The 23132-nt window shown below is 43.6% G+C and overlaps 1 protein-coding gene across 2 annotated transcripts in view; it reads right to left on the reverse strand.

The window, feature by feature from the left end:
* The window catches only part of VCL (vinculin), a 341576-nt gene that overhangs the window by 177861 nt on the left and 140583 nt on the right, over positions 1-23132 (reverse strand). For both annotated transcript variants that reach the window (XM_075349103.1, XM_075349102.1), the window contains exons 4-6: positions 12623-12731; positions 7624-7746; positions 7305-7465 (exon numbers count right to left, since the gene is read on the reverse strand). In XM_075349103.1, the coding sequence (XP_075205218.1) occupies positions 7305-7465; positions 7624-7746; positions 12623-12731 (393 nt within the window). The remainder of the gene's footprint in view (positions 1-7304; positions 7466-7623; positions 7747-12622; positions 12732-23132) is intronic.

The raw sequence follows: 23132 nt of genomic DNA on the forward strand, positions 1-23132 counted from the left end.
TCCAGATGTTTTCCCATTCAGTTTGGCTTTGTCCTTGTAATGTGTTGGTACTAATATGGTCTGTGTATTGCATTTTGGATGCATTAATACACTGGTTTTAACTCATATTTGCCTTTCATATCTTTCTTTTCATATGTTTTTCTGTATAGGATGGGTTAACAAAATTGCTATACATTTCTGATTACTATCAGCAGCATTGTAACGTGTTCAAAAGATGAAAATATTGTTATAAAGCATTCTAATTGAGGGATACCTATTTACAAAGCCACTAGGACATTGGTAGGACATCATTACATTGGTAGAGGGGTCGTTCCTTGAAGACAACCCTGTCCAAATGCACTATTATCTCATATGGATGTCTTAACACTAGAAGTCCCAGAGAGGGGTCATTTAACATTTCTACCATTGGAACCCTATGGAGCTCGAAATTCCTGGGACTTCTAGTGTTAACAGGAGTTTTTCCTGCTTAGGATCCCCCCACGTTCTACAAGCAAGGGCAATCAGAGCTTCCCTCTGCGGCAACTGACCAATTACGACATTCATTCAATCTAGCTCAAATCTAAAACCCATCGTCTCTGATAAGTTGCCTATTTTCATGTACACTACTGATTTCTGACTTAAAAAAATGAAATAAAAGTTATTCATATTTCTGTAGGTTTCATTTTACATGCAATCAACTAAAAAAGACATTTTTTTTTGCCAATTTAGTACCTACTATATACCTATTATGCAGACCCTTGAAATATTAGAAGAAAAAAAAACCACAGCACTATGTGCAAAGTTACATATAAACCCCAGATTGTTAAGTCAAAGCAAAAAAATAAACAAAAAAACAAATAAACTTGAAATAACTACATATAATACAGACAAAGCCAAGAAAAATATAAAATACACTGCACTCTTGTTAACAGGGCATGCTGCCTATGCAGACATCTTACCTTCTATACCCCAGAACATAAAAAATAAAGAAAAGAGACAATGTGAAGAAAAAAAAAAAAAGCAGATCCTAATGTAAAAAAAAAAAAAAAAAAAAAAAAAAAAAGTCTCCTTTATCACAGATTCACCGCATTATGTACTTCAATTGCAAAACAAAATCTAAATATAATACAATATACAGGGTGGTCCAAAAGTACGTGGACAGAAAATAATAACATTTATTTTGATTTATATATAAAAACATATTTTCTAACACAAGCATAACATTGACAATTAAATTTTATTCTGAACAATAATAAAAGCCCTTAAATGTTATCAAAGCAGGTGCTCAAACTGTTTTCCATTACAATTTACAGAACTTTGAAGTCTGCCTCTTACGCTTCGACAAACATTTTTGCACTCAAGTCTCTGAGTATTAATTTCTTGAAATGCATCTCTTATGTAATTTTTCAAAATCACTGACACTTTTTGGTTTTCGACTATAAACTTTGTCCTTGAGTACTCCCCAAAAGAAAAAAATTCATTGGGGTCAAGCATGGTGAACGTGCCGGCCCATCAAGTGGGCCTCTTCGGCCAATCCATTTATTAGGAAACGTTTTATCAAGATACTCGCGGACTACTCTTGAATAATGTGGAGGGGCCCCATCTTGTTGGAAATAAAGGTCATTTGAATTAGGCTGTTGCTGTAACTGGGGAACAACTTGATTCATTAGAATTTCTAGATACCCATCTCCTGTGACCATCAAAAAATATTGGTCCTAAAACAAAACTTGAAATACCACCCCAAACATTGACACCAGGCTCATTTAGTTGTTGCTTTAATGTTAAATGCCTCTTCTCATTATACCAGTAAATACAATCATGTCTGTTAATATGGCCAGATAATTTGAAAGAAGCTTCATCCCTGCACATAATGTTATCTAAAATTACTGGATTTTCTTCAGTTTCGCTAAACATAATCTCACTAAATTGCAGCCGCCTGTCTGGACCATCCTCCAATAAACCATGAACTAGACGTGGACGATAAGCTTTCCACCCAATAGATTTCAGGATTCGCATGATAGAAGCTCGTGAAATTCCTAATTCTAAAGAGACTCTTCTGGTGGACTTTTTTGGACTCTGAACAAATATGTTTCAGCAACAAGTTGTTTATTTTTTTTCTGTACAGGCTGTTTTGGGTCGACCAGTTTTTGGAGCATTAAGGATTGAGCCAGTGGCATTGAATTTGTCACAAATGCGGTAAATGGTTTGTCTCTTTGGGGCTTGAGAACCAAATGTTTCAACCCAATTTGCTCTAACGGTTTCAGCATTTCGAGATTTCAAATACTCTTAAAATCCATTTTCTTTGATCTGGATTTAAATTATTTGCCATTATGGGTTATCTGAAAAGAAAACCGATTTGGGGGAGATTTATCTGTGAAAAATGATCTGTAAAGCCGACTCAGTTGCCCTTAGCAACCAATCAGATTCCACCTTTCATTTTCCAAAGAGTCTGTGAAGCATGAAAAGTGGAATCTGATTGGTTGCTAAGGGCAACTGAGTCAATTTCACTTTACACCATCTTTGATATATCTCCCCCATCATAACTCTATTACACATACTGTCCACCTACTTTTGGACCACCCTGTATATATTTACACACAGCTCTGGCAAAAATTAAGAGACTGTAAAATTATCAGTTTTCTGATATTTCTCTTTATAGGTATATTTTTGAGTAAGATCTAAATTGTTCTTTTATTCTATAAACTACTGACATGTCTCCAAATTTCCAAGCAATACATTTTGTATTTATTTTATGTAAATGAGAAATGGTCAAAATAAAAAAAAAAAATGCATTGCTTTCAGACCTCAAATAATGCAAAGAAAACAAGTTCATAATCATTTAGAAACAACAATACTAATAATGTTTTAACTCAGGAAGAGTTCAGAAATCAATATTTTGTGGAATAACCATGGATTTTAAATCACAACTTTCATGCGTCTTGGCATGCTTTCCACCAGTCTTTCACACTGCTTTTGGGTAACCTTATGCCATTCCTGGAGCAAAAATTTAGGCAGTTGTTTATTTGATGGCTTGTGACTATCCATCTTCCTCTTGATTACATTCAAAAGGTTTTCAATGGAGTTCAGGTCTGGAGATTGGGTTGGCCATGACAGGATTTTGATGTGGAGGTCCTTTATCCACACATTGATTGACCTATAGCTGTGTAGTATGGCACATTGTCCTGCAGGAAAAACCAGCCCTCAGAGTTGGGGAACATTTTCTCAGCAGAAGGAAGCAACTCTTTTTCCAGGATAATCTTGTATGCGGCTTGTTTCATACATCCTTCGCAAAGTCCTGCTGGAAGAACAGGATGCAAACCCTGCTTCCTGACACTGAGCACTACATTGGCACTCAAAATCATTTGGTAATCTTCAGATTTCATGATGCCTTCCACACAGTCAAGGCACCGAGTGCTAGAGGCAGCAAAACAAACCCAAAACATCTTTGAAACTCCACCATATTTGACTGTAGGCACTGTGTTCTTTTCTTTGTAGGCCTCATTCCAATATCAGTAAACAGTAGAATGACGTGCTTTACCAAAAAGATCTATCTTGGTCTCATTTGTTCATAAGACACTTTCCCAGAGGAATCATAGCTTACTCATGTACATTTTAGCAAACTACTGTCTAGCTTTTTTCTGACTCTGTATCAACAGTGGGGCCTTCCTGGGTCTCCTGCCATAGCGTTTCATTTTATTCAAATGTCGACGGATAGTTTGCGCTGACACTGATGCACCCTGAGCCTACAGGACAGCTTCAACTTCTTTGAAACTTGATTGGGCTTGCTTATCCACCATCCAGACTATCCTGTGTTTCAACCTTTCATTAATTTTTTCCCTGTAGCCCACGTCTAAGGAGATAAGCTACAATGCCATGGGTTGTAAATAGGAATGATCGAATACCCTATTATTCGCTTCGCCGAATATCCGACGAATACCTCGCAGCTATTCGAGTATTCGCGAATATTCAACCCCCAATGCAAGTCTATGGGAAACCAGAATAATTTTATGTTGGACCCGTCGGTGAGCTGTGGTGACTGAGGAAGAGGCTGAAATGGATGGGAAAAAGCAGAAACTGTATGGGCACAGCCTGTAGAAGGTGCCTCACTGCATTTCTGCCCCCTCCCGATTCATCCAAGATGACAGGACGCACACTAACGTGCCGCCTGCATTCACCCTCTTCCTCTGATTTCCGTTGCATGTGCCATGACACATGCGACAGAAAACTTCTCCCGAGTCCAGCTAAGTCACCCCCCATACCTCCCCGGTGGCTTTCTGGTGTTCCTCCGGTGTTTTTACCTTTTTGCAGCGTTTAGCCACCGTGTCCCTCCTCCTTCACAATACACGGTAGACGCATGCGCAGAGCGTGGCTGTCAGCTCAGCTTGCTGTGTTCAGTGAGAATGGCTGTGGAGCTGCGCTGGCTGCATGCACTCTGCTGTTGTGACCCGGGGAGGGTAGGTGCAGATTCTTTGCACCCACGCTCCTCACATGGAGGGTTTGCACTCCTAGAAAATGGGGGACACGTTCCCTGAGCGTGCCCCCCATATTCTAGAAAGTCCAGAGACGTTGTGGGACTTCCAAAATGGATTACAGGGGATTGTTTTTTCTTTACAATAAATTGGTTAAAGAGGGAATGTTCCAAAAATTTTTATTACTGACAGTTGGTGATGTCGGGTATCTGATAGACGCCAAGACATCCCAAACTGCTGGGCTTTATGTCAGGTGACATTACACATCTGGTATCAACCCCATTTATTACCCCGTTTGCCACCGCACCAGGGCACGGGATGAGCTGGGGCGAAGCGCCGGATTGGCGCATCTAATAAATGCGCCACTTCTGGGGCGGCTGCGGCCTGCTATTTTTAGGTAGGGAAGGGCCAATAACTTTGGACCTTTCCACCCTGAGAATACCAGACCAGAGCTGTCCACTTTACCTTGGCTGGTGAACCAATTTGGGGGGAACCCGATTTTTTTTTGCTAATTTATTTATAAATAATTATAAAAAAAGAGCCTAGGGGCCCTCCAAATTGGATCCCCAACCAAGGTATAGCTGCCAGCTGTGGTCTACAGGCTGCAGCCATCTGCTTTATCTTGGCTGGCTATCAAAAATGGGGGGGACCCCATGCCGCTTTTTTTTTTTAATTATTAATTTTTTTGGCTAAATACAAGGCTAGGCACCCTTTAGTGCCACATGAAAGTCACTAAAGAGTGCCAGCTTAGAATATGCAGGGAGGTTTGACATTATATATGTGTTTGACATCGGTTTGCCTGTCTATCCATCTATACTTTTTTGTCTATAGATGGATAGATGATATTACAGCTTTTATTGGTGATATATGTGTTTCTCCCCACAACAGTATGTGTGACGGAGCAGTGACCCTGCGGGAGTTTGGATTTGAGTTCCCGCAGGGTCACTGCCGGTCAGTGACGTCACTCTGAGTTGTGCTTTATGGCAGCACTAAAGTTCTCACGACCGGTAATGTGTTGACATCACCGACCGTGAGAATTGACCTTGAGTTACCCCTGCAGCATCGTTCACGGAATGAGGCTGCATTGAGCACTCGCTCACATGTCGCTGAATCAGTGTGGATTACGCCGGACTTGGGTGTTTGGGGGGTTAATAAAGTGGTGTTTTATTTCAAATAAAGGATTTTTCGGTGTTGTGTTTATTTACTTTACTTACAGATTAGTGATGGCGTGTCAGACGCTGCCATTACTAATCTTGGACTTAGTGGCAGCAAAGGGTTGCTTTTAACTCCTTATTACCTCGATTGCCACCACATCACAGCAATCGTGAAGGGCCGGTAACACGCCGGGACTGTCGCATCTAATGGATGTGACATTCTCGAGTCAGCAGCGGGCGGATATTCTCGGCTGCGAGAGGGGGGGCCGTAACCATGGCCCTCGCCCTCCCCAGCCTGAGAATACCGGCTCGCTGCTGTGTGCTTACCTCAGCTGGGTATCATTTGGGGGAGGACCGCACGTCGTTGTTTTACTTTATTTATTTTACTACACGATATAGACCCGCCCACCGGCGGCTGTGATTGGTTGCAGTAAGACAGCTGTCACTCAGCATGGGAGCGTGTCTGACTGCAACCAATCACAGGCGCCGGTGGGCGGGGAAGCAGGGAATACGAGATGGAATATTGTGCGGCCAGCATTTTCAAAAGCTGGAGAAAAAGCCACAGTGTGACAGCCGTGCAGCGCCGCGCCCGTGATTGGTGAGTAAAAAGGAGAGAGGGAGAGACCGATTGACCATAATGGCCATTGGCTTATATAGCCCCTATGACGCCATGCGGCCAAGCCAATCACAATAACACCACAACGAAGATGGCTGTGGCGTTACTGTGAGGGCAAGCAACATCAGATGTGTTCATTGTCTGGAAAAAGGTGCCAGGAAGTCCAGAAATTAAAATAAAAGTATCGAAGTGAATACCATATTAGCCGTTGGATACTGAATACCCGAATACCTCATTATCCGGCGGAAACTGAATAGTGGCGAATACATTCGCTCATCCCTAGTTCTAAACTTCTTGACTATGTTGCACACTGCGGACAAAGAAACATCAAGACCTCTTGAGATGAACTTGTAACCTTAAGATTGTTGATATTTTGTAACAATTTTGGTTCTCAAGTCCTCAGACAGTTCTCTTCTCTTTCGGTTCTCCATGATTAGACACACAATGCAAAGATTGAGTCAACTTCTCCACTTTTTATCTGGTTTCAGGTGTGATTTTCATATTGCCCACAGCTACTTGCCACAGATGAGTTTGAATGAACAGCACATGCTTGAAACAAAGTTGTTTACCCATAATTATGTAAATGTGGCATTCATTTCTCTGTGAAATTATGTCCAATTTGCTTTTTCTTCTCTCTTTGTGTTGTTCCAATGTATACAAGGATGATGAACATGTGTATAATAAATCACATGCAATTTCAATAATGTTCTGGGAATAATACTTACATTTCTAGAACAATTTCAAGGGTGCCAACACTTTTGGCCAGGACTATATAGCCACTTTCATCCATGAGTGTAAATTTAAAGTGTGTCCAGTGGAGGAAAGGGCAGATGGACAGATGTAATAAATCAGCCTATCTGCTTTGTACACTTTTTGTACTAAACCTTCCTGTCTTTTTGCAAGCAAAATATACGATTTCACATCATTTCCCCCATGTGCATTAAGTATATCTGCAGTCTCAGAGCATGAAAACATTATAAAAAATACAACGTATTACATTACCTATACCAAAGTATTATCTCAATATTAAAATGGTTATAAGTAAACAAAACTCTGAATTGGGATTATGTATATGAAGCTTCTCACCTTGCTGGCCCAAGCATCCTCATCCCAGGAAGTAAGCTGCAATACCCGTATAATTTCATTTATCTCTGTACTCATTTTCTCCACTGTGAAGTTGCGATTTTTCAAAGCTTCTTCAATACCTTGACTGCGGCAATTTTTAGTTGTTACAAAGATCTTCATAGCTGAGAAAAAGAAGAAGTGTAACAAAGATTCCTGAAATATCCCTTTTCACATTAAAGAGCAAGGATGCTAGGACAATCCTAAAGTAAAACAATATTCCCAAAAGGAACAAAAAAAGGAAAATCTCAATAAAGTCTGCCAACCTAGGCAAAATACATACCAGAGATGAGAACCGGCAGAAGATCTTTGACTGTGTTCATAGAATTTACAAGCATGATACGATGTTCTTGGTGGGTGAGCTCTTGCTGGCGTTCATCAATCATCTTTGCCATTTTTGTCATTCCTTGGGCAAGAAACAACAATGCTTAGAGAAGAGAAATACATGTAATGTTACAGATATACCCGTTTTGATCATTAAAGCCTATTATAGGCAGCTCATATGGTGGCTGAGAAGGCAGAATCAGGCTTCACTATAAACCTTACTATAAACTTATATCAGGGGTCTCAAACATGCCCCTCTGGCTGCTTCTTGCAGACCACAGGAACGTGAACCTGGTATCGATCGCGGCTGGTGCAGAGGCTGCAGCCATCAGGACTTTATTTCAGATTAACGTTTTGTCGGCACTGCACAGAGTCAAGCTTTCTCTGCACAACTCAATAGCAGCTGCCGGCCAATCAGAGGTAGGCAACTGACACGTATCACCACAGCTGCTTGTCTCTGATTGGCCAGTGGCTGCTATTGGAATTGTTGTGCAGAGAACTTGACTCTGCGCAGCACCCGCAAAACGGTCATCTGAATTTCAGATGAAGTGCTGACAGTGGCTGGGATCGTTACCAGGTCCATGTGCCTGCGAGCTGCATGAAACAAGAAAGAGAAGAGGTGACAAGAATGTTTTGGTGTGTGTGTGTTGCCTGGGGACCAGGATGGGACAGTGCTACAAGAAGAGGTCCAGTAAAGAGAACATTACTACAAGAGGAGGACCTGCACGGGCACAAGGATGGGCACGTTCCTACAGGACCGGCACAAGGTTGGGGCACAATACTTCAGGATGGGGACAAGAATGGGCACATTACTACAAGAAGGGGGACAACGATTGAGCACATTACTACAGGATGAGGACCAGGATGGGCACAAGTATGGGCACATTACTACAGGATGGTGACAAAATGGGGCACATTCTTACAAGAAGGGGACAAGGATGGGCACATTACTACAGGATGGGGAAACTATTACAAAATGTTGGACAAAATTACTATATGGTGCTAATTGTAAAACCATATTACTTCTAAAAAAAAAAAAATAATATTAAAAGCAGGATTTTTTTCCAGTAAAAAATATCATATACATATATTAATATACATATTATATATACATATGGTATAATATATACATATATTATAATTATTTTTCAGATTATAAGACGTACTTATCCTCCAAAAAATTTGGTTGGAAAATGGAGGGGTGCATCTTAAAATCTGAATATAACTTACCGGGGGGGCTGTCTGTGCGGCGACCGGGTGCATTCAGACAGCTGCGTGCCTGTGGCTGCGTGCGGGCGGCCGAGTGCCTGTGGCTGCGTGCGGGCAGCCGGGTGCCTGTGGCTGCGTGCGGGCAGCCGGGTGCCTGTGGCTGCGTGCGGGCAGCCGGGTGCCTGTGGCTGCGTGCGGGCAGCCGGGTGCCTGTGGCTGCGTGCGGGCAGCCGGGTGCCTGTGGCTGCGTGCGGGCAGCCGGGTGCCTGTGGCTGCGTGCGGGCAGCCGGGTGCCTGTGGCTGCGTGCGGGCAGCCGGGTGCCTGTGGCTGCGTGCGAGCAGCCGGGTGTCAGTCGGTGCCGGCTGCCTCTCTGGCGGGCGGGCGGCCTGCTGGCTGCCACTCTGTGCGTGCGGGCGAGTGGCTGTGCGGACTGCGGTGGCTGTGCGGCAGGTGTCCCAGGTCCCAGTTTCAAATGATGGCGCCGGGAGTCAGCGCGTGCGCATATGGAGCCGTTGGATGAGATCAGGATTGCTTCTGCGTCGTTACATGGTCGCTGGTGAGCTGTCAAACAGGCAGATCTCACCAGCGACCAGTGACCAGCCCCCAGCGACGCATGGAATCGATGCTGCGCTTGGTAACTAAGGTAGATATCGGGTAACCAAGCAAAGTGCTTCCCTTGGTTACCCGATATTTACCTTTGTTACCAGAGTACACAACTCAGCACTGGCTCCCTGCACTCGTAGCCAGAGTACACATCGGGTTAGTAAGGAAACCACTTTACTTATAGCTACCCGATGTGTACCTTGGCTACGTGTGCAGGGAGCAGGCAGCCGGCTTCAAGAAGCTGCGGATGCTGGTAACCAAGGTAAATATCGGGTAACCAAGCCTTTGCTTGGTTACCCGATATTTACCTTGATTACCAGCATCCGCAGACGCCGGCTCCTGCTCCATGCACATTCAGTTTGTTGCTCTCTCGCTGTCACACACAGCGATGTGTGCTTCACAGCGGTAGAGCAACGACCAAAAAATGGTCCAGGACATTCAGCAACAACCGGCGACCTCACAGCAGGGGCCATGCCGTTGCTGGATGTCACACACAGCGACATCCTTAGCAAGGTCGCTGCTACGTCACAGAAAATGGTGACTTCGCAGCGACGTCGTCGTCGCCGTCGTTGTGTGTGACATGACCATTACTGTCATTTCATTAGTCTGATAAGATTTGTGTAACCAAAGTATGAAAGGTTTTCAGGACTTCAGGATCCAGACTTTACATCATTCAAACCTATTGATACACATACCATATTTTTCAGATTATAAGACGCACTTTTCCTCCCAAAAATTTGGGAGGAAAATGAGGGGTGCATCTTAAAATCCGAATATAGCTTACCGGGGGGGCTGTGTGTGGAGACCAGGTGCGTCCGGGCAGCCGGGTGCCTGTGGCTGCGTGCCGGCGGCCAGCTCCCTCTCTGTCCTGGAGGTCGGCTGCCTCTCTGTGCGGGTGGACGGGCGGTCTGCTGGCTACCACTCTATGCGTGCGGGCGGCTGCAGACAATGTCCCAGTGTATCCGTGGTCCCGGTTCAAATGATGGCGCCGTGAGTCAGCACATGCGCAGATGGAGCTCTTGGATGAGAACGCAGATGGAGCTCTTGGATGAGAGCTCCATCTGCACATGCGCCGCTCCAGGCGCCATCATTTGAACTGGGACCGCGGACAGACAGACACTCACCGCAGCGGCCTGCTCCACTACTGACCCGCCGCTGCCTCCACTACTGCCGCCACTGACACCACGGACCCACCACTGCTGCTGCTGCCACTGACCGCCGCTGCACCTGCCACCACTGCTTCTACTGCCGCAACCACTGCCCACCGACGCTGCCCCGCCACGGACCGCAGCTGCCACCACAACCTCTGCCTCCTGTGACCCGCTTCACCACCACTGCTGCACCCCTCCGGTAAGACAAAACCGGAGTATAAGACGGACCTCATTTTTGTTTTTTGTACCTTTTTCTATCTCTAAATTTGGGGTGCGTCTTATAATCCGGTGCGTCTTATAATCCGGTGCGTCTTGTAAAATGAAAAATACAGTAAGTATTACTCCATAGTCGTAACTAGTATCCTCTTCCCCTTGCCCAGTCGGCAAAGCTTAAAGAAGACAATGAAAATGTGAAGACATTTTTAAATGCATTGAAATATGAGGAATATGGCTGGGAAGTAATTGGAGATTTCGAAATGGTTGCATTCTTGGTGGCTCTTCAAGGAGGCTATACTAAGCTTTCATGCTTTGTTTGCCTTTAGGACAGCAGGGACGCTACTATAGACAATATTGGCCTGAATGTATTGAGTTTCTGTGGGTAACAACAACATTAAATAGGAGCCACTTGTAGACCCTCGAAAGGTAATAATGCCACCTTTGCACATCAAACTCTGCCTCATGAAACAATTTGTCACAGCTTTGGACAAGGAATCAGTGCCATTCAAGTATCTACAAGATTTTTTCCCAAAGCTTTCAGAAGCAAAAGTTAAAGCTGACGTTTTCATTGGCCCTCCAATCAAGAAAGTTATAGTGTCAAGAGTTTCCAAAACTCCTCAAAAGAAAAGAGCAAGAAGCACGGATAAGTTTTGTTAATATAGTTACAGGCTTCCTTTGGAAACCATAAAGCCGAAAACTATGTTGCATTGGTTGAGACTGGGGAAACGCTATAGCAAAATGGGTTGCACGAGGTCTCAAAGTCCATATCCTTGATGCCCATCTTGATAGGCTAAAACAGAAGATTTGAGCCTATTGAGAGGAGCAAGGAGAGTGCTTTCATCAAGATAGCAAAGTTCAAAATGAAGGATTCTAAGGAAACTACAAGGAAAACCTGATGGGGACAAAATGATCTGACATACCCTCACACAAGTAAACATTTCTAGATTCCTTTTCATCAATTTGTAGCATTTTGATTAAAATATGCTAATGATTTTACATATATTATATTTCGTTTTCATTATGAACTTAAAGCCAAACATTTGTAATCTTCCTTGCTACACCAGTTCTCTAGAATGCACTTCAAGTAATCCGATTTTTTCTAATTCCACAATTTTAAGCATCTCTTTAAACTTGTCTATCATCTCACTTTTCTATTCTAATACTGTCCTCCTTTTCTACATTCTCCTCAGAATCTGGTAACAGCTTTTTCTCTGTTCCCTCACAATCCATGCAACCACTAGAACTTGGTAACTGTACTTAGATACGGAGTGGTGACAGCTCATATAGAGTTATTTGAACACCCCTATATTTATATTGATAATTGAACACTACATGAGCAATTTCTATCTTTTTTTCCCCCTTACCCTTACAGATTGTAAGCTTTTGTGAGCAGGGCCCTTGCTCCTCTTGTGTAGTAAATTGATGAACTATATCTATAACTATATTCAGCAATGTTTTCTATAGTTTGTCCCCTCTAATTTGTATAGTGCTGCAAAATATGTTGGCACCATAGAAATCTAATTATTATTTACCCTACTCCTCCTGTCCTGCTAAACATCTTAGTGCTAGACGTTTCACAATGTAAGAGGGTGGTTTTCTTAACAGCTTTACCTGGGATTGATTTTCGCGATTTGGGCAAGAACTGCACTTCGCATTTAATTGGCAGATTGCTTGGTGCATTACAACTAGGATGTAATCTAGGTCTTGTTGCAATGTATATATTATTTTCTATCTTCCCCAGGTTAAAGGGATAAACAACATTTCTGATTGTCACTTACCTGGCCCCAAGTTTTTTGTGTAGGTGACCAGATCCTCCATGCTCTCCACTACCTCTGCCACTGTCAGATATTCCAGTATTCCTTTGCACACTCTGGTGATTTTTCTTACCTGTATAAATTAGAGAGCAGTGATTACTTTCTATCCCGTGATCATACAAACGTAACTGCCAATTTTTAACTTTACCACTTTAGCTGTGAGAAAGTATGAAGTGATATAATAGACCTTTCCATGACCTTTGTTTATACATGTGTGCAAGCAGAACACTTCACTAGCTATGGTGTGTCCCATATTTCAGGATTTACTAATTAAATCAGATAATTGTCTGTTGGCACATAAAATTAGTCTCAGAAGGATCATATACAATACACAAGAAAAAAAATAAGTATGCCAAATAGGATCCACAAGTTGTCCAGTAGCAATCTATGGTCTACAGTGGAGTCTTGACTCCTGCTTCTAAATTAACACGTCAAAGAAGCCTCAATTGTAGTCTTCACGGGAAAATAACTATTTGATACACTGACAATTTTGCAAGTTTTCCCACCTAAAAAGGATGGAGACGTCTGTGATTTTATCGTAGGTACACTTCAACTGTGACAGACAGAATAAAAAAAATCCAGAAAAATCACATTGTATGATTTTTAAATAATTAATTTGCGTTTTATTGCATGAAATAAGTATTACATATAATAGAAAAACAGAACTTAATAATTGGTACAGAAATCTTTGTTTGCAATGACAGAGGTCTAACATTTCCTGTAGTTCTTGACCAAGTTTGTACACACTGCAGCAGGGATTTTGGCCCACGTCTCCATACATTTTCCAGGTTTGTCAGGCTTCGGGGGCTGTCGCTGGGTAACATTAAGTTTCAGCTCACTCTAAAGATTTTATATTGGGGAGGCGTGGCCTGGACGGCAATGTGAGGAGACGTGTCTCTGGAGCTCTCCTGCAAACACCCGCAATAAGTACCTGATACATTGCTATTACCGCTGCCTCAGCTGGCTGACTGGATAGTATGGTGGTGAGGATTTATCCGGGGTGAGACTGGTGGATCCGGAGCGGCGCCATGGTCCGTCGCCGGCAGAAAGACATTGGGGGCAGGAAAGTCCCCAACTCCCAAGATGGAGCCATGATAAGGGAGGACGCTGAGAATCCCAATGCAGCCTGCCAGCAGCGGATGCAGGTCGCAGCAAAGCTGGCGAAGTTTGCCTGGAATTCAGAGAGATCCCTGCAGCATACCGGCAATGAAGGTGAGGAGGAGGAGGAGGAGGGGGAAAACACTGCAAGCTCTGAGATGGGGGATGGTGAAGAGCAGCAAGATTGTGCACGGGAGGTGGAGGTGGAGAAAGCCCATAGTGCAGAGGAGGCTCTAGAAAACCCCACTTTAAAAGGACGTTTTTGCAGTAGTGTCCTTTTGTAAAGAAGCCCTGACTACCCTGACAAAACAAGTTAAGGGAATACAGGCAGAGGTAGCTGGCATTAAGAAGGATTTGAAAAAAGCTGACCTGAGAACAGGAGCTGTGGAGGAAAGAGTGGGGATAACAGAGGATTATATCACAAAATTACAAAAAAGTCTGAAAAAACATTTGCACAGCAGATAGCTGAAATCATGGCAAAAAACGATGACTAAGAGAATCGCTCTAGAAGGAACGACATCAGGATTGTTGGCATCCCTGAGAAAGCGGAAGGAAGAAACCCCACTGAATATATAGAAGGCTGGCTCAGGGAAAAAATTGGTGCTGATGCCTTATCCAATGGTTGGACGCAAACAAAAAGCGGATCCGTACAAAGGAATGAGCCGACTGTCTGAATCTGCAGTATATTGGAGAAGGCCGGCTGAGGCTCTACGACATCCTCAGGAGCTTACAGGGGACCCTTTTTTTTTTTCTTTCTCCCTCTTTTTTTTTTTTTTTTTTTTACCCCTCCTTCCCTTTGGGATTGAGGTAGTATGCAAGGGGAATGCGAAGGGTTTGATTTGAGCTTCGCAGGACATGGGGACTGCCTAATTAGGTGTGGTGGTGGTGTCTACAATTTGAGATTCCAGTTTAATTACTATTCGCCATTTTACTGTTATATTGGTTGAGTGGAATATAATTATATAGAGAAAGGGTGGGAGTGGAGAACTGTTGGAAAAGGGACGAGTTTCAAAATTTGTCTAAGAGGGGAAGACTGGGGAGGAGGGGAGGAATTTAGTAGGGATTATGGACCATGTTTGAGAAACCCGATGCTTCATGGGAGTATTCAAAAACAGAAAGTGGTGAAGAGCAAGAGGTGAGGGGAGCAAGAGGGGAGGGGAGCGGGGGGAGGGGGGAAAGGGGTAGGGTAAAGACAGCATGGGGAGGTACTACAAGGTTTGATGATTTTACTAGGTGGGATCATGGGGGATAGAATTAATGTGTTGAGTTGTAATATTAGAGGGTTATCAGATAGGTCCAGAAGGGCGGCAATAATTAAATATATCCAAGACCAGAATCCGTCAGTAATATGTCTACTAGAAACGCATCTAACAAAGGAGACAACACATGTTTTAAATAGGAGATGGGTGCAGAAGACCTATCATTCCACCTTTCCCAACTATGCAAGGGGTCTATCACTGTTGATCTATAACTCTGTGCAATATGAAGAAATAGAAGTGTATGTGGATAAAGAGTGACAGTGTGTGGCCGTCAAGTGTAAAATATTTGGCAGACTCGTGTATAGCTGCAATATATATATATACCACCTCCATATATGTGCACCAAACTAAGGGGTAATAGATATGATAAACTTAATTTGAATGCCGATTTGTTATACTGTTGTATGTATTCTGTTTTAATAAAGTATCTGATTAAAAAAAAAAAAAAATTTTATATTGGGTTTAGGTCTGGAGACTGGCTAGGCCACTCCAGGACCTTGAACTGCCTCATATGGAGCCACTCCTTAGTTGTCCTCGCTCTGTGTTTCGAGTCATTGTTATGGTGGAAGACACAGCCATAATCTATCTTCAATGCTCTTACTGAGGGAAGGAAGTGGTTAGCCAAAATCCCGCGACACATGACCACACCACCCTCCATGCTTACTGGATGGGACGGTGTTCTTGAGGTTGTACTCAGCCTTCTTCCTCCAAACAAGGCAAGTGGAGGGGATACCAAAAAGTTCTATTATGGTCTCATCTGACCACATGACCTTCTCCCAGGCCTCCTCTGGAACATCCACAATGTTATTAGTTAACTTCAAATGGGCCTGCACATGTGCTGACATGAGCAGGGGAACTTGCGTGCCCTGCAAGATTTTAATCTACAGTCATATGAAAAAGTTTGGGCACCCCTATTATCCTTCGTCACGCCACATAATTTTACAACGTTAACAGGCTGCAGAGGTACAATTGTACCTTCATATATACCTCGACTGTGGGAAGACCTTCTTTACTTGGTTTCAGAAACTAAAGTTCATTCAGCTACAAATGTTATGCTGATATCTATTGGCCAGTGTTGTTACTGCTCACTTATGTTGCTGTCAATTAAGTTGATTCAAAATGGGAGTGGCTTCTACTTCTCTTCCTGCCTCCCTCCTCTCAGTAGCCATTTTGCTGTTCATCTCATTGCTGTGAGCACACACATTTCTAGGCTTGTAAAGTCTTCAATTTCTTGGATACAAAAGGTAGGAAAGTCTCACAGCATCTAACAGCCAGTTATACCTTCAATCGCCTTATGTGGGGACAGAACAGTCAGAAATTGTCTTTGAGCCTGGACTTGGCTTACATATATTTTGTATGAAACTTATCACTAAAGGTATGATTTTTATACGAAAAATGGATAATTAGTATCTACATATTGTTTTACGATGTTTTACTTATATTCAGCACAAAATAAAGATGTAATTGCTCAAAAGGAATGATTAGAAGTGCAAAGGTATAAAGCTACGGAAAAAAACTTCTAAAATACAATACTTTATTAATAAGTTAAAAAAGAGGAAACCCCAACATTTCAATATCAATAATACACAATACACAAATGGAAAAAGCAAAGGAGGGGCCTGGCCCTTAGGTAGCCCTCGATCTCCCCCTACCTTGCTGCGGAGGTCGGCACCCTAAGGCCTGCGCAGTTTGGCGCCCCCGCTCACCGAAGACTATCCCTCCGGGCCCTAAACTGACCCTGGCAATCTGGGAGGTGATAATCTACTAGAAGAAAAGAATTTTTTCAAATTGAACCAACAATAGATTTAAGGAATGTAAATCAAATACACTATGACCAATACAATTAAACTGGAAACATAGTAGGGTACAATCACCCAGTAAGGAATCACCCGTCAAAACCTGATGACTCCAACCAGAAACACCCGACGCGTTTCCCCTCATCTATTTGAGGTTCTTCAGGGGTCGATACAGTAGTAGTTAGTTCAAAAAACATATAAGTATGAAAAATGCTGGTGGTCCCAAACAGCACTGCAAGTGAGTAGACCCCCACTTTCCCCCACACACTGATAACAAATCCCAGCAGAACTCCGTGTTACACTCAACACCCAAATGGTCCCGGAAATAGGCTCCCACAGGGTAACCAACTTCAGTCAGGGTGTCTATACAATTAGGGGGTAGACAACATTTTTTCAAAATAGCAGGTATTGACTACTTATCTTAAACCGCAGTGCACAGCAATAAAGGGACATGCTTCACAGGACTCCCTGGATGTGGCGTGAGTCCAAACCCCCCTACAGCAAGATATGCGCTCCTCAATTCACCATCCTCCCGTCTAGAGGTGGCCAGAGTGTTTGAATGCAGATTGAAGGGGCAAGGAGGCACCCACACGAGTAACAGCCCATTTATGAACAAATTCCAAATACTCTCACCTGTGATGCAGTGCAGTTAACCCCAACCAGTCCGTTCCTGAAAAAATACACGTGTGCTTGCATAGTATGCGTGTCTAACCACACACTTCCGCCTCACCAGGTATCTCCATCACGTGATCGGGGATTCCCCGATGACGAGGGCAGCGCGCATACTCAGTGGGCGATGACGCGGCCCGCACCTGCGCACTGAGTGCGTCCCAAGCTGGGACGCAAACAGGAAGGCACTCGCACAGATGCAGACTCGGCCCATGTCACGTGTCTCGGGCTGCCCCGATCACGTGAGCGGTGTTCCCCAATGACGCTGATTGCGCCTGCGCAGTATGCGCATACCAGGCCTGGACGCACTGAGGGGAGATTTACTGAGAGGCGGAAGCAGAGCACAGCGTTCAATCGTGCCCCCCTCCCTCTTTCAAATATACAGAGAGATGGAACCAATGATTTAGGCTTCAGTATACGGGATCATGGGGCCAAATTCAAGGAATATGAATCAACTGGAAAACCATCCAGCCACTCAGACAAATAGTAAAATAGGTACAAACTGAGAACATCCATAAATGGGGTCCATATGAGCTCCCCTTAAGGTAACTCCGATTGTCATAGGATGTCAATAAAATAAAATGATGCGGACCTACAATAAGGTAAATAAATAAAGCCAACTCCCTAGCGGATTAATAGGCATGACAGAAAGAAATGGGCCCGAGAAAACCGGGCAAGCACCCCGGACACAAGACTAAAGGGATACACCAAGGAGAGCACTCCAGAACGGTTCATAGAAAACATCCGAAGTGCAATTGTTCATTAAGACCAGACGGACTCACAGTACACAACCTGTGGATCCACCGGGCCTCTTTTTGCAGGATGAGTCTATCCCAATTGCCACCCCTATCCGGCCTTGACACCACCTCGATGGCATTAAAGGCAAAACCGTCTAGTCTACCTCCATGCTCCAAACGAACATGTCTGGATATAGGAGTATCTCTGGCGTTTCTAATGTCTCCAATGTGGTCTCCTATCCGTCTCCTGAATTCACGTTTTGTCTTCCCCACATACTCCTTCCCACAATCGCACTTAAATCGCACTTGATGACCGGTCAGAGGATGTGCGCAGAATTCTGGGAAAATACTGGAACATTTTGAAGGCTGACACGGAAATTGCAGGTTCCATACCCCCCTCCCCATCCATCACATTTAGATGAGGTAGGACAATTCGGGACAGGTTGGTCCATAGCAACTATTGCTCTCCATCTGGGACAACCTGGCTCGATAATAGAAGAGCTGGCACGTTTAGGTGCGGAAAGTGCACTTTCTGTAAGTTTGTCAGACGAGGGGATCGGTTCCTCAGTGAAGTGACAGGGAGAACGTACTTCAATAGACAGTTCGCCAACTGCACCACGGCGGGCGTGATCTACCTCTTTAAGTGCGATTGTGGGAAGGAGTATGTGGGGAAGACAAAACGTGAATTCAGGAGACGGATAGGAGACCACATTGGAGACATTAGAAACGCCAGAGATACTCCTATATCCAGACATGTTCGTTTGGAGCATGGAGGTAGACTAGACGGTTTTGCCTTTAATGCCATCGAGGTGGTGTCAAGGCCGGATAGGGGTGGCAATTGGGATAGACTCATCCTGCAAAAAGAGGCCCGGTGGATCCACAGGTTGTGTACTGTGAGTCCGTCTGGTCTTAATGAACAATTGCACTTCGGATGTTTTCTATGAACCGTTCTGGAGTGCTCTCCTTGGTGTATCCCTTTAGTCTTGTGTCCGGGGTGCTTGCCCGGTTTTCTCGGGCCCATTTCTTTCTGTCATGCCTATTAATCCGCTAGGGAGTTGGCTTTATTTATTTACCTTATTGTAGGTCCGCATCATTTTATTTTATTGACATCCTATGACAATCGGAGTTACCTTAAGGGGAGATCATATGGACCCCATTTATGGATGTTCTCAGTTTGTACCTATTTTACTATTTGTCTGAGTGGCTGGATGGTTTTCCAGTTGATTCATATTCCTTGAATTTGGCCCCATGATCCCGTATACTGAAGCCTAAATCATTGGTTCCATCTCTCTGTATATTTGAAAGAGGGAGGGGGGCACGATTGAACGCTGTGCTCTGCTTCCGCCTCTCAGTAAATCTCCCCTCAGTGCGTCCAGGCCTGGTATGCGCATACTGCGCAGGCGCAATCAGCGTCATTGGGGAACACCGCTCACGTGATCGGGGCAGCCCGAGACACGTGACATGGGCCGGGTCTGCATCTGTGCGAGTGCCTTCCTGTTTGCGTCCCAGCTTGGGACGCACTCAGTGCGCAGGTGCGGGCCGCGTCATCGCCCACTGAGTATGCGCGCTGCCCTCGTCATCGGGGAATCCCCGATCACGTGATGGAGATACCTGGTGAGGCGGAAGTGTGTGGTTAGACACGCATACTATGCAAGCACACGTGTATTTTTTCAGGAACGGACTGGTTGGGGTTAACTGCACTGCATCACAGGTGAGAGTATTTGGAATTTGTTCATAAATGGGCTGTTACTCGTGTGGGTGCCTCCTTGCCCCTTCAATCTGCATTCAAACACTCTGGCCACCTCTAGACGGGAAAATGGTGAATTGAGGAGCGCATATCTTGCTGTAGGGGGGTTTGGACTCACGCCACATCCAGGGAGTCCTGTGAAGCATGTCCCTTTATTGCTGTGCACTGCGGTTTAAGATAAGTAGTCAATACCTGCTATTTTGAACAAATGTTGTCTACCCCCTAATTGTATAGACACCCTGACTGAAGTTGGTTACCCTGTGGGAGCCTATTTCCGGGACCATTTGGGTGTTGAGTGTAACACGGAGTTCTGCTGGGATTTGTTATCAGTGTGTGGGGGAAAGTGGGGGTCTACTCACTTGCAGTGCTGTTTGGGACCACCAGCATTTTTCATACTTATATGTTTTTTGAACTAACTACTACTGTATCGACCCCTGAAGAATCTCAAATAGATGAGGGGAAACGCGTCGGGTGTTTCTGGTTGGAGTCATCAGGTTTTGACGGGTGATTCCTTACTGGGTGATTGTACCCTACTATGTTTCCAGTTTAATTGTATTGGTCATAGTGTATTTGATTTACATTCCTTAAATCTATTGTTGGTTCAATTTGAAAAAATTCTTTTCTTCTAGTAGATTATCACCTCCCAGATTGCCAGGGTCAGTTTAGGGCCCGGAGGGATAGTCTTCGGTGAGCGGGGGCGCCAAACTGCGCAGGCCTTAGGGTGCCGACCTCCGCAGCAAGGTAGGGGGAGATCGAGGGCTACCTAAGGGCCAGGCCCCTCCTTTGCTTTTTCCATTTGTGTATTGTGTATTATTGATATTGAAATGTTGGGGTTTCCCCTTTTTTAACTTATTAATAAAGTATTGTATTTTAGAAGTTTTTTTTACGTAGCTTTTTACAAAATAAAGATGGTAGCTCTGTTACAATTTTCCTATTGGTCGAAAAAACAGTCGAAGATGGAATGAAAATTCTGAAACCGTATAAGGTTTACATAATATATAAATGACATTTATAAATAATTATCACTAGAAATAATTTACTTTTTTATCTGCACTTTAGAATCGAGTTTCATTCTACTTGCCACTGAACTAAATTACGAAGCCAAAATTCATCTACCAAGTCATCATGAGTGATAGTGATGCTGGATCTAGTTTCCGCCATAATTCAAGAAAATGTGTTTGCAGGTTAGTATCATTTTGTGAAAAGCCAATAAAGTAGTATTGTGTAGTATTTCGGAAAATTATTTCTTTTTCATTTTTCATATTTACACAGATTTACGTCTGACGAAATAATGCGAATGTTAGAAGAATCTGATTCTGAGCATGAGGAAGAACCATATGTTGCATCTGATGATGAAAACTATGTACCACAAGTGGATGTTACTGAAGAAGATTCAGACATTGAACAAGATATGGTCATAGAGCAGGAAAAAGAATACGGCTCAGACGAAAGTGTTGAGGATGAGTCTGTGCCTCAAAGTGCAGGCGACATTTGGACTGCTAAGGATAAAACTCAATGGTGTAGTGAACCACTGCCAAATGCACAAACAAAATCTCGTAATGTCCTACGACAAAGAGGTGGCCCTGCAGCAATCAGCAACCTGTATACAGAAAAAGAGCTATTCAAGTCAATCATGACTCCCGAGATGTGTGACATCATATTACGAGAAACGAATCGAAAGGCCAAGAGAGTTTGTGATGCTTACAATAACGAACTGATACAACGTTTTCCTGATCTTCTGAACGGCCACCACAAAAAACATTCAAGCAATTTACTGAAACTGAACTCCATGCATTTTTGGGTATACTGATTGCTGCTGGTGTGCACAGAGACAACAAAGAGAATCTGGAGGAAATGTGGAATGCTGCTGCTTTGCCTCTTATATGCACAGCCATGTCTCGTGACCGCTTCAAGATGATACTCAGATTTATCAGATTTGACAACGAAAATACACATGCAGAACGTGTGCAAACAGATAAAGCTGCACCAATACAGGACATCTGGACAATGCTGAACAGAAATCTGAAGAGAGCCTACAAGCCATATAAATTGTATCACCGTCGACGAGCAATTATTTCCATTTAGAGGCAATACTAAAAATTTACCCAGTATATTCACCTTCAAAACCAGCTAAATACGGCATAAAGATTTTCTGGGCTTGTGACTCGTCAAACGCCTACCCATTACCAGGTCAGCTCTACACTGGGAAACCAACTGATGGTCCTCGACAAGTAAACATTGGTGAACGAACAGTATTGGACCTAGTGAGCTCGTATAAAGGCTCTGGAAGAAACGTCACCACCGATAATTTCTTTACAACCATGGAACTAGCTAAGGTATTGAACTCCTGGAACATGACACTAGTTGGTACAGTGAGAAAAAACAAAAAAGTTCCTACCTAGCGACATGCAGCCTGCCAAACAAAGGCCTGTAAACTAGACAAATTTTGCCTACAATCATGATGCAACAGTCTGTTCATATGTACCAAAGAAGAACAAATCAGTCGTGCTTCTATCATCTATGCACATGACGGGAGAAGTTGAAGAGACACTAACAGCCAAGCCAGAGAATAAAATACTACAACAAAACAAAAGGCGGAGTTGATGTTATGGATAAAATGTTGGGAGAGTACACTGTAAAACGACAAACATTATGTTGGCCTCTGGCATTTTTCTACAATATGATTGACATCACTGGGTTAGCATCCTATATCACCTACAGAGAACACAATCCAAGCTTCGGGACAAAGGATCAACGAAGAAAGTTCCTGAAAGATCCCGCAAATCAGCTGTGTATGCCTGCAATTGAAGATCGTACTACAAACCGAATGATGAGAAACCATTTTCTTAGAGGTGCAGTAGAAATGGTGCTTGGACGATGCATTCTGGTAGCATCGCAAGCAGCAGCTGGCCCTCAAATACCTCATGGTAGTCGTGGACCCTCCCCTGTTGTTGGTAGTTGCTATGTCTGCCGAGACCTGAGGCGAAAACAACGTAAGACTAGAACGTCGTGTGGTTTGTGTGAAACCCATTTGCGATGAACACTTGGTAGCAAAGACAACATGCATTACTTGCAAAGAAAATCAATAAAAAAAGTTTTACATTTTCTTTTATAATGTAAATGAACAGTTGTTTTACTTGTTTATAATAATAAATTAGCATTATCATT

The sequence above is a fragment of the Anomaloglossus baeobatrachus genome, chromosome 5 (assembly GCF_048569485.1).
Source record: "Anomaloglossus baeobatrachus isolate aAnoBae1 chromosome 5, aAnoBae1.hap1, whole genome shotgun sequence".
Taxonomy (NCBI): Eukaryota; Metazoa; Chordata; class Amphibia; order Anura; family Aromobatidae; genus Anomaloglossus; species Anomaloglossus baeobatrachus.